Source organism: Pelodiscus sinensis, chromosome 8, assembly GCF_049634645.1.
Source record: "Pelodiscus sinensis isolate JC-2024 chromosome 8, ASM4963464v1, whole genome shotgun sequence".
Lineage (NCBI taxonomy): Eukaryota > Metazoa > Chordata > Testudines > Trionychidae > Pelodiscus > Pelodiscus sinensis.
Window position 1 is genome coordinate 71012227 of NC_134718.1, and position 12870 is coordinate 71025096.

A 12870-nucleotide genomic window follows, 5' to 3' on the forward strand; every position below is an offset into this window, starting at 1 on the left:
TCACCTCAGAACAGATAGGAACATGCTAAAATGAATGCAACCCCAATTTGAAATCCCCAGGTTCTAGAACAGAATGCCGACATTTCTCTCAGAGAAATTGTGAGCTCTCTTTAATTCCCCTCCACTCCTTCCCTGCTAGAGCTAAAACCGGAGCATGAGCCGTTCATAGCCACCTAGGGGATTTCCAATTCCCTCAAGCAGCTGTACATCTCAGCCTGAATCTTTATTGCTGTAGTAACACAAATTTCCACTTCACCTGAAATATCTTGGTTCAAAACCAAGTTTCCATTGCTCCCAAAAAATAGTTTAAATTATGTAATGGGGGGGGGGGGATTATTTCACCAAACCCTAAACTGAAACCAAAGCAGTAGGGGCTTGCAGAAACCAAAATCCCCCCTAAGTCCTCTCTCGGCATGCATACACAGGAATCTTAATACTGCGATGTACTGACTTCTTGTAATTCCCACTGAAATTGCTACAGGTTGGGTGCCCAGTGCAGCTACCAGGATCAGGTCAATGGTTTGGTTGCATTTATTTGTAGGAGCAAAGGAGCAGACTAGGGATATGAGTGGAAATTAGATCCCTAAATATCTAAGCATCTGGCCCAGATTGACTGATGCTGGAAAGAGCCCATTTGCCATGCGTATGCGATCACTTAAATTGAGCAACGTAAGGCCATTCCTCAGATCTGTTCTAAACAATTGCCTAAAGCCGAGGGAACAGGGATAACTATCCTGTTTCTCATCCAAGTGATTGATCAGTGCGTTCCTTTCTAAACTCGTGTGTAGGGCGCTGAAGACTCCAACCCATACATTGTAAAGCTGTGCTTGAGGGACTGATCGTGAGCCCTTGCTCAAACCAAACTCCCATGGACTCGGAGTAGAATGGTGCCTGAATCTTTTGCAGAATCAGTCCATAAATATGAGGCTTTCTATACACCCATGTCATCAGATAAGCAGGCACCCCTGGCAGCAATGGGGGGAGTTTACTTGCTGATTTGGCTCTCATGCTTTGCACAGATTAAAATTTCACTTCTAGCATTTGAGACTGCCCTTTGGGCATGGGGGTAACTCTTCTGAACAAGACACGGACTGAATGGCTGCTCTGTTCTTTCTTACAGGGGGATTTTCCTCATGACTAATGTTTGTTTTCCTACCAGCTACACAATATTCTTGGTACCGGTGCATTATGAAACCTGGACAGACAGTATTCAGGCTGTCTGGGATTATATTTGTGGCTAGAGACGGGTGCACGGCGTTAAGGCCTGGCTGGTATTTTAGTAATAACTACTGCCGTCTCTGACAATGCTGCAGTTCCAGCAGTGATAGCAAAGGTGGGATCTGTAGGGTGGACAAAACTTCTGCAGCTGCCTGTGGTGTCCTCTAACCCTGCTCAGAGCAGGTGGGTAAGGCTGGGATTTGGATCTTGTGTTTTGATTCAGACTCATTTCATTTAGGGTACAGCTACACAGCATGCTTATTTCGAAATAACGCATCTACACTGCAGGGAAGCCTCAAAATGTATCTGTGGCAGGCTTCCGTAAAGTGGACGTGCTATCTCGATTTTGAGCCCCAGGAGGCACTGGGGAGGAATAATTTAGAATGGCCCTGGTGAAAGGCTATTTCGAAATAGCAGAAGTGGAGGGTCTACGCGCCTTATTTTGAAATATCTATTTCGGAAGAAGTGTTATTCCTCGTAGAATGAGGTTTACCGAGTTTGGAATAAGCCATCCATTGAAATTATTTCAAAATCACAGAATGGTTGTGTGGACGCTCACATTGCTATTTCAAAATCATACTAGTTATCTTGAAATAACGGGGCAGCGTAGACGCCCCCAGAGACAGGGCTGGCAACAAGCAATTCTAGAGTTACGCTGAAGTCATAAAGTCACTTGCATTTCTGTTGCTGGCTTTTGCTTTCCTTCTCCATGCACCTTCCCCGCTTCCTCCTGGAATGTCTGGGCTTGTTGTCTGTGAACTGCCCGTAATGGCGCTTGAAGTCAACCCTGAGCTTCCTGGAACACCATCGGCTCCCGCTCTTTCAGAGGGAGAAGGATGCCAAGCAAGCCCTTGTACTCACATGGGTTCAGACTGTGAAATGGGGGAAAGAGGGAATGGCCTCTGATTGTGGTGTTCCCTTTGGCTACATCTTCACTACCAGGAAGATCAACGCTGCTGTGGTCGATCTTCCGGAGTTCGATGTAGTGGATTTAGGAAAGATCCGCTAATTCGAACACTGAGGGTGCCCCCATCAACACCAGAACTCCTGCTCCTCGCAAGGAGTAAGGGAAATCAACAGGAGCATTTTCCCTGTCCACCTCCCACTGTGGAATCAGCACCCAAGGTTGAATGAAGGAACGTCGACTCCAGCTATGCAACAAACATAGCTGGAGTTACGAATCTTAATTCGACCTTCCAGGTACATGTAGACAAGGCCTCTGTGACTGAACTGACCAGCCACTAGTGTGTCTTTCACACTTTGAAAGACTCTCTATACACCAGGATGAGAATAAACCCACTCTCACCCTTAGGCCATGAAATTGTAAATACCATAAAACGCCCTCTATCGTAATGCATCCTACTGGATGCTAAGACACATGGGATGCATTTGTAAGATCACACAAGCACATCTAGAGAGCTCTTTAGAGGTCCCTTCCAATTCTAGTGTTCTATGATTCTATAATTCTAGTTTGGTGGACATACTTGCAATGCTGCCTGTCTCAAGAGATATAGCTTATGTGGACATGCACTGTGCTTTTATATGGGCTCCCCTACTGGACATGCACTGGGTATCCCTAGAGTCAGTCTGAGATGGACAGAGGTTGGATTTCCGTAGGGCTATATGGATAGATCGACATTGTATGGGGTGGATCCACAGTGTACATCGGTGGTGGGCCCACCTGCGGCCCAGTGGAGTTCTGATTGTGAGAGCCGTGTGCTCCCTCTGTGTCCAATCAAAGCGCCGCTACGGTTCAGTCAAAGTACCCTGTGAATTCTAGGTATGCCAGTGCAGTTAGCAAAGCTCCCCAGTTGTGGAAGACCGTCTTGATCACAGCAATCTTGCAGCCCACTGAGGTGAAGGAGGCCACTCGTGGCCCACTCACTAGCCAAGGTTGCCCATGGCTGTTGCACGTGGTCCATAGCAGAGTTACAGAAATCTAAGTTCTCCAGATATTCTGCTTCCCCAGGAGATGCTGAGTGACAAGTGAGAAAACAAAGAGCAAAAAGAAGAACGGTGCGAGCTTTTAAATATGATGGGCTGCAAAATCGTCAGCTTGCTAAGATGTGAGCTGGTAGAGAGGGTGAGTGAGGGCAGCAAGTAAAGTCCCCCAGCCCAGCAGGTCCTTGAGCACTAGGCAGCATAAATAATGACAATATTGCAGAGATTTGCAGAAGGAAAGAGCCTCTCTCGGACTACAACCTTTCTTACAATAGATGGGGTGCTCTGCATGGAGGTCCTTTGAGTGTCGGACCAATCCATTCGTTGCTGCTTCACTACCCGCATGGGGCTGTCCGCCAGCTGGTAGCATGACAGAGCCTCCATGGCATGTCCTAGTGCTGATCCTGAACGACTATGAACCAGTGTCCCTTTAAACGAGGCCCCTGTGCTTTCTCCTCAGGTGGTGATGTCATGGACGTGGTAACGAAGAAAACCGTACGGGATGGAGCCGACGTCACTGAAAGACGTAAGAGAAGCAAAACAAAATCAAACCGCTTAAAACAAAATCTCATCCCCAACCTCCATTCCCAGATATGAACACCCCGAACCATAGAGGGGGCTAGAATCTGAACCTGGGTCTAGAACTGCCTTGTGCAGCTGTCTCGGGTCTCCAAGCTCGATTCTTCCCACAGCCCGGAACAGCATGGAGTTGTTCACATCATCCACGCCTGCTTAGTGTGGTACTTGGTCGCCCTCTAGCGGCAGCCAGACCAGCTAAGTGGTTCTTGACCTATTTACCCTTGTGGGCCCCATGTAACTGTTATGCAGGCTGCATCCAGTACTAGCTATATGGCCCTGGGGATGTCACATGGGCTGTAGCTGTGTGCTGATGAGTTACAAGCAGCCCATGGGCTGCAGTTTGAGAGCTACTGAGCTAATGATTTATGAGTCTGCCACAACCTTCACTAAAAGAGAAGAATCTTTTAACGTATGCAACAGAGCAGGGGGAGTCAACAAATGGACCACCGGCCAAATCTGGACTTCCAGGCACTTTTGAATGGATCCTGAAATATTTTTATTTATTATTATCAGATTGGGGCTTTTTATTTGCTCTGGTGTCTGGGACTTGGCTATACCTTGACCAAGAATCTTGACTCTTGAAAAAAAAAAGTTGACTCCCCCTGAGGTACAGGCTCATGTGATAAGCTCCAGAGGTCCCAGGTTTGATCCGAGCTGACAGCAACCAGGGGCTAGCAGCTTTAAAGGTGAGGGCTTGTTCAGGGTATCATTAGGAAGTCTCTGAAGCTCAGGCCCATTTGGTGTGGCACTCTGTCCCCCTCTAGTACAGGTTGAACCTCCCAAATCTGGCACTCTCTGGTCCGGCAACATCCATGGTCCAGCAAGAAAAACCCCCACATAGAGTGTGTGCGTCACAAAGCTGGCTGGAGTGCCCTTTGGCTCGATGGCCTTAAAAGATTTTTCTTTAATTGAGTACCGTTATTCCATAGACATGAAATAAAACTTGCATCGTGCTTGGTTAGATTTCAAGGCCATAACCTCCCCTTTTTTCTTTTCCTAGTAATTACAGAATCAGTAACCACAAGACTGACGTCCTTACCACCAAGTAAGTAAACATTATACGTTATACATTGTGCTGTTCATCCTCAGCTGTGTGTGTGTGTGTGTGTGTGTGTGTGTGTGTGTGTGCGCGCGCACGCACACTTGCGTTCAATTTATGTGTGCTGGTGTCATTTTCACAAGTCCTCATGCATTGGCCTCAGAGAAGCAACATACAGGTCTCAGAATCCCTCACCTCCCAGAAAAAGTACTTCTTGATCATTAAACTAGATAGAGTCTGGGTCAGGAGGTATCTGAGTGGGAAAGAAAGAAACAAAAGCTGGTCTGTGGAAGTTCCTAGACCAGATTTATGAAGGGATTATGCCAGGGTGAGGGGTTCAGGGGAAGAAATGGCTCCCAGGACTGAGGTAGAGAAATGTTAGCCCCATAAGAGACTAACGTCACCCCCACCCCAAAATAAAAACTAAAAAAAGGGTGGCGCTGGCTGGGGATGGCAAAAAGACAGAGTGGCTATGAGATATGCTGATTTAGCTCATCTCCTCAGCAGCTGCTATTGGCAGGGCTCCTGCACTTCCCCCCGTTTCTCTTCCACCAGCAGAAAAATGTCTACCCTTTCGCCTACGTCAGCAAAACGTAGGGAGCTCAGGGCTGGGACTCCTCGCCCCTCTGAGAGACATTAGAGGTGTGTCTAGACTACATGGCTCCGTCGACGGAGACATGTAGAAGTTTACTAGACATAGGAAAATGAAGCGGTGATTTAAATCATCGCCGCTTCGTTTACATCAAAATGGCCGCCGCCCCCGCTGTGCCGATCAGCTGATTGTCGGCACAGCGCGGTAGTCTAGACGGGGATCAGCCAACCCCAGAACCCTTTGTCGTCAGATCCTTTATGCCTCGTGAAACAGGATCTGATGACAGAGGGTTCTGGGGTCGGCTGATCCCCGTCTAGACTACCGTGCTGTGCCGACAATCAGTGGATCGGCACAGCAGGGGCGGCGGCCATTTTGATGTAAATGAAGCGGCAATGATTTAAATCACCGCTTCATTTTGCTATGTCTAGTAAACTCTTCTACATCAACGGAGCCATGTAGTCTAGACACACCCTAAGTTATACTGACTGCTCGTGTGCACAGCGCTGTGTCAGCAGGAGAGCTTCCCCTAGCGGCTTCTGCTGCGAGCCAATACGAGAGCTCTCGCCCTTTGGCTTTGCGGGTCTTCAAAACACATGCTGCACTGGGGAGCTCTGTCAGCGCAGCTGTGCCATGGCAGCGGTGTGCACATAGACACAGCCTTGGGGGCAACTTCCCTCAAGATGAATCCTCTCAGAGCACGTACAGAATCAGCCAGGGCACGGGGGTGTATATATACCTCTCTACCCCACCCTGGGTGAGTCTGACGTGTTCTTGGCCCCAACATGCAATTGCTTGAGAAGAGACTTCCTGCAACCAGGATGGAAAGGGAAAATGACCCGAGACCTTTGGTTGCTGTGGCTGCTGGAATGTGAGAGCCCAAAGACAGAGAAAAAGGGCAGGCTGGACTGACTTCCCCAACACTGATTACTCCTCCCACCTGCATGGCTCCACAGACAACTCCTCAGCCACTGCCCTGGCTCTGTAACCAAGCGTAACACCAGCAGCGGGTGCCTGGTGCCTCATCGTCCAGCTTCTTTTGCTCTTGTCTTCCTCGCTTCTGGCCACAGACTGTCTGATGTTGTGCTTGCCTCTCGCAGAAGGAGGGAGCAGCACCGGGCACAAAACCTCAGCCCACGGCGGAGGGAGTGGCGTGGAAAAGAGGTCGTACACCCACAGCAGCAGCAGCTACGTGACTTCAAGTAAGTCATGATGAAACGGAGAGGGAATGAGCAGGAAGCATAGACAGCTTCACTGAGGTGTAGGGAGGGAATAGAGATGGAGCCCAAGACAAGGGCAAACCCAGAAAATATTCACAGGGACTAGATGAGAACACTTTCTGTGCAAAAGCCCATCCCTGAAAGGGGATGACCAGCTTCTGCTCCCACTGAAGTCAACAGGAGACTGTGGCGTCTTGTAGGACTGGTCACGTTTGTTTTACGCTAAAAAAAATCCCACCCAGAAATGTGGCTTTGTTCAAATGGACATTTTCCCCAGAGAAAATATCATTTTTCATGAAAGCTTTCCATTTCCCTCTCAGCAGGATCAAAAGGAGATGTGTCGTTTCCATGTGTCGGAAGGTTTTGTTCCATTCGCGCACACCACCTTTTTTTTAATCTTTTCCGTCAGAAACTTTGGGGAATTTTTTATTTGGAAAAACATTTTGACTTTTCGTTCCAGTCCAGAACAGAAAGTCACCTCAAAATTTCCCATGAAAGACAGATTCCATCTTTCACACTGGTCTAGCCTCCTGAAAGGTTGGGCTCAGGTGGGCTGGGGATTTGTGGTACATGCCACCAGCACATTTTCTAAAGGCAGTGAGGCAGTGTGTGGAGGGGTGGGAAGGAATAGTTGGGCAAGTGAGTACCCACATTCTGGCCTTTGTTCATTCTCTGTTGAGATGCCCAAGACGCACTCTCTTTGTGCTCACGGAAAGGAGATGTCCACGGTCACCCTCACTGATCTTCGTGAATATATCATGCTGGATCTCAGGAGGCCCTCGACTTTGGGTTGTGACTCGAATACCAGAGTTAGGTTATGTCTAGACTATGTAGAATTTTCAAAAGAGGATATGCAAATTCCACGGGAATTTGCATTTCTTCTTCTGATCTTACTTTCGAAAGAGCATCTTTTAAAAATGAAAGTAGACTGGACACGTTTTTTTCAGAAAAAATGCTCTTCCTTAAAAAAGGAGGTTTACGTGGTTTTTTTTTCTGAAAAAGGGTTTTTTTCCCCAAAAACCCCACGTCCAGACTACTTTCACTTTCGAAAGATCCTCTTCAAAAGTGAGATCGAAAGAAGATATGCAAATTCCAGTGGAATTTTCATATCCTCTTTTGAATAAACACGTGGTTTAAACGTGCCCTTAGAATTCACATGGGGGCTAGTTCCTTCCACACACGACAGAGCAGTGAAAGATGTAATCCAGCCTCCCCGTCTGTTGCAGCTCACATGTGAGTCAGAAAGAAGCCCTTTCCTTTGCCTGGATTTAACAGCATTCAAGGCCCCAGCTCCTTGACTCGCATTCGCCCCTACGCCAGTACTCCTGGAACCCAGCAATAGCAGTGTAAGGACACGGATCCTCATGCTGTCATGGGAGTAATTCCACAAATGTCCACACCTTCTTGTGGATTTATGGATGGGTTTCCCACTTCCATGTCCATGTTTGAGACCAATTTAAGAGCCCCATGAATGTATGGTCTGTGTCACACTAGCCCTTAAATTTACAGGGGGGTGGAACCCAAACCAGCCCACAAGCCTAGCCTGATCCCAAAATCTCCCATCTTTGGCGATGTGGCTGGTTCCTCTCTCTCTGGGCATAAACCTGCTCCCACTGATGCTACTGGCAAAATTCTCATTGGCTTCAAAGGTTGAAGGGTTTGTCTCTGTACAAGGAGCTGAATTAAAATCACAGCTATAAGCATGCCCGAACTTTGGAGAAGTTCAACAATGCCTGATCCAAACTTTGAGATTCTAGCCCATCCTTAACCTACCTCTGCAACTCAGCGTGAGGTCCACCCATGGCCACACAGAAGAGTATAAGCCTCGCACCACTTTAAATGTATGAGCCATTATCTTTACTTGCTGAGAGGATTTTGTTTTACCTTTAGGTGGAAGTGGTAGACTGAACTCCTCCTCCTCTGGCTACAGGCAAGCCCCGTCTCCCGCCTCTACCCTCACCAAATCACCTGCCTCCACCTTTGAAAGAAAAACCTATGTCACCCGCAATGCAACATACGAAGGTATCATAGAATCTGTCATAGAGACTGGAAAATAGAGGTGCCCAGCTAAGTCATCTTATCATTTACAACCTGCTGATCCCAATCAGGACCAATAATAGACCACAAGGATGTACCGGTATTTTAATGAAAATTGTCTTTTCAATAATAACGTTCATCCAAATAATTTCCATTGCTTATTGTAGCTGGAGCATGACAGCAGCTCATCAGTATCACACTCAGTAGTTCTTTTTAAATGTTTGTTATCCCCTCACTGCCACCCTCACTGCCAATACTTAAGGTGTGATAGATGCAGACATGACATATTAAACAATATCTTAACAACAATGGGCCCTAAAAGCGTGGCAAAGCTTTAACATGGAATCTTCTTTCCTTCTGCAGGGAGCTCCAGCGCAAATTCTTCTCCCGAATTACCTAGGAAAGAGTTTGGTATGTTCTTTTATTGCTGTCACTGTGAATGTCAGACCAAGGGCATGCGAGCTGGCTGTGATATGGCTTCTGGCATGACACTTAAGAACATAAGAATGGCCATACTGGTTCAGACCAATGGTCCATCTAGCCCAGTATCCTGTCTGCTGACAGTGGCCAAAGCCAGGTGCCCCGGAGGGAGGGAACACAACAGGTAATCTTTATGGGATCCCTCTCCTGTCACCCATTTCCAGACAAACAGAGGCTAGATTCCTGACATCATTCCTACCCATCCTGGATAATAGCCATTGATGGACCTAACCTCCATGAATCTATCTAGCTCTTTTTTGAACCCTGTTAAAGTCCTATTCTTCACTGCATCCTCTGGCAAGAAGTTCCACAGGTTGACTCTGCACTGAGTGAAGAAAAACTTCCTTTTGTTTGTTTTAAACTTGCTGCCTATTAATTTCATTTGGTGACCCCTAGTTCTTATATTGTGGGAATAAATAAATAACTTTTCCTTATTCACTTTTTCCACACCAGTCATGATTTTATAGACCTCAATCATATTCCCCCTTTGTCTCCTCTTTTCTAAGCTGAGAAGTCCAAGTCTTTTTAATCTCTCTTTATATGGGACCCGTTCCAAACTCCTGATATTTTTTGTTACCTTTTTCATATAACACATGAATCAATAAAAATAATGCCATGCACATGACAAATCATGGGGAAGAACAACTCTGGAAAATCTGCCCATGGGGAAGGGGTTCATAATGTCTTATTGTGCCCACAACTCCCTCTCTGCTCGGAGGGTTTCATACAGCCAGTACACAGACATATGCCTCTGTGATATGAGTGTAGTTTCCCTAAATTTATGTGAATTTAACCGAGAGCTGAATTTGTATCTAAAGACCATTTCTAGAGAGGCTCTATTGTATTTCTTCTAGCCCCAACTTTGTGTGTGTGAGCTTCTTTTTAAGGGGCTGCTGTGGACGGGAGAGCTCATTGAATTTCATATTCCCTAACTGGGTATTAGCACCCATCAATGCAATTGACCATTATTATTATTATTATTCAGTGCCCACGTCCCCTGGTTCTTCTCCGAGTTGGCTTCTGATTTATCATCCAGTTTCTTGATTTGTCATTGGGGGCATTGGGCAACTTCGGGTGCATAGAGGGAATGATTAGATGATCCAGAAGTACTAAAAATTGTACATTTCAAATTAAGCACACAGTGACCTAAGTGAGAGTAGCCAAAATATTTGGGGATCAGTGTCTCCATGCCATGCCCCTGCTAAACAAAGCAACTGTACAACTTACATAAGCAATCCCTTGCATTTCTTTTCGAATATGTAACAGTTGATAAAGTCTAAAATTGCTTTTATCTGTTTGGTTTTCCACAGCATCGTCCAACACCAGAGGGCGGAGTCAAACCCGAGGTGAGATGGAAAGTGCTTTTAGGAGACTCCTTGTTTCTTCGCCTGCTTTTATCTTTTCAACTAGCCACTCTCTAGACCAGTCCTGCTGCTGGTGTACAGCCGTTTGGTTCCAGAGAGTTTATACCAGCTGCAGATCTAGATCACTGAGATTTGGGCAATTGCACAATGAGCAAAATGCAAAAATCAATAAGGGTGAAGAAATCAGGAGTGGTGGGTATGGGGAGATCTTCCTAAGGATGAACTGGGGAGTTGGATGGCTGAGGGTATTAGAAACAGCACAAAGTTTAAAGCCAGGCCAGGGTCATAATCTTGATCAAGATCAGACCCGTGTCCCTGAAAGCCATCATCTTGTGCAACTGCTCAGGAGAGATTAGCTGATTAGCAGAGTACCCTGGCTAAGTTTTTTGTTTCTACTGGTGGTGCACATTCACACATGGCTCAGTGCATAATCTAATTTATTCTGCACATGGATGGAATAGTTAGAGGCAACATTGGGTCAGCACTCTTTTTTCCCCTCTCTGTTCTATCTATCTATCTATCTATCTATCTATCTATCTATCTATCTATCTATCTATCTATCTATCTAACCCGTTCATTTCCTTCTACTGAGATCTGTTATACGAGACAGTAACTACATTCCCCTAAAAGGCGAGCCCCAGTGGACTTGTGAGAGGGATAGGAAATCGCTGAAGCAGTGTGGTCAATTCAGACACCTTCATGTAAAATTTTGATTTGCTTACGCTGTTAAATAGAATCTCCCTCCTTTCCTTTCACTAATTAATCACCTGTGTGGGGAAAAGTTGGATGTAATTGATACCGAAGAGCTTCATTTATATTCCCAGCTGGTGAGAAAGCAACTATAAAAATGATTTTATCCAAATTCACATGAGCAGCAGCTGTATATCAAAGGACATCGGTATGGCTCCTGCAGCAGAGTTTGACCGTTGCCCATTACTTTTACCTGGGATCTCTCTCAGCACTCTAGAAGCTTGAGACCCCCTTGGGGAATCTTCCCGCACGTAATAAAGGAGACACAGAAGAATCATGCCACAGCTTTCGTATTGCTTCAAAAAACAGCCCCAATCTATCATCTTCTCCACGCAACTGCCAAAAAAAAGTGTTTCTTTCGTAATACACCCAGGCTGTGTCTAGACTGGCAAGTTTTTCCGGAAAATCATCTGCTTTTCCGGAAAAACTTGCCAGCTGCCTACACTGGCCGCTTGAATTTCCGGAAAAGCACTGACGATCTCATGTAAGATCATCAGTACTTTTCTGGACAAACTATGCTGCTCCCGTTTGGGCAAAAGTCTTTTTCCGAAAGACTTTGGCGCAAAAGGGCCAGTGTAGACAGCTCAGATTTGTTTTCCGCAAAAAAGCCCCGATCGTGAAAAAGGCGACCGGGGCTTTTTTGCGGAAAAGCGCGTCTAGATTGGCCACGGACGCTTTCCCGCAAAAAGTGCTTTTGCGGAAAAGCATCCTGCCAATCTAGACGTGCTTTTCCGAAAATGCTTTTAACGGAAAACTTTTCCGTTAAAAGCATTTTTGGAAATTCTTGCCCGTCTAGACACAGCCCCACAGTTAGGTTTCATCTGGAGGAATTTGTGTCAGGTCCTAAGGCTGGCCAGTTGGCTCATGGACAACCAGATTTAAAGTTTGTTTCAACCCAGTCCATTTAACCTCATATTCGTTCATATTGGAAAATAAAACCCAATAATAAAACTGACTGTGGGCAATAGTATTGCATAAATAAACAATCCTTTGCAACCCGGCTGTTTTATTTCAAAGCACTTTTGTATCAAGCAGAACCCAATAAAAATGTGTATGGGAGAGTCTACATTAAATGAGCCAGTAGAGAAATCGTCAGACAGTGAGGGTACATCTACACAGTTGTGCATTGCTCGAAATAAGCTACACAATTTGCTTTGCTTATTTTGAGATGGCCTACTTCGAAATTTGGTGCTGTCTACACAGTGCCAAATTTTGACTAGAGCTCTATTCCAGCACCTTCCTTATTCCTCGTGCAACAAGGTTTACAAGAAGCCAGAATAAGCCGCCTGTTATTTTGAAATTATTTTGAAGTAATGGGCATGCTGTTAAGATGCTCACAACACTATTTCGGGAAATGAATGTTACCCCGAAATAGCACTGCTGTGTAGACGTACCCTTACAGACCTGTCCGGACACAGGTAAATCTCCAAGTGAAGAAAATAGGAGTTTTATCTGAGTGACAGCTAGGAAAGACTATAGACTTAATGCATCTAGTAATCTTTAATATTCAGAAGTCCCTTGTTACCAGAATTCCCTGTGAGATGAGCATTTGAGTGGCCACCCAGGTAAGACACAAATGCCATGCAGCTAATTAGTAGAGCACCCACACCTGGCACCATGTGTTTCTACTGGTGGTGCATGTGCCTCTGTGCA

General features: G+C 46.0%; 1 protein-coding gene across 1 annotated transcript in view; it reads left to right on the plus strand.

Moving 5' to 3' along the window:
* Positions 1-12870, plus strand: part of COL17A1 (collagen type XVII alpha 1 chain) — a 71210-nt gene that overhangs the window by 6106 nt on the left and 52234 nt on the right. The window contains exons 2-7 of the mRNA XM_006135380.4: positions 3620-3685; positions 4739-4783; positions 6467-6568; positions 8477-8608; positions 8987-9034; positions 10414-10449. Coding sequence (XP_006135442.2) covers positions 3631-3685; positions 4739-4783; positions 6467-6568; positions 8477-8608; positions 8987-9034; positions 10414-10449 — 418 coding nt within the window. The 5' untranslated portion in view covers positions 3620-3630. The remainder of the gene's footprint in view (positions 1-3619; positions 3686-4738; positions 4784-6466; positions 6569-8476; positions 8609-8986; positions 9035-10413; positions 10450-12870) is intronic.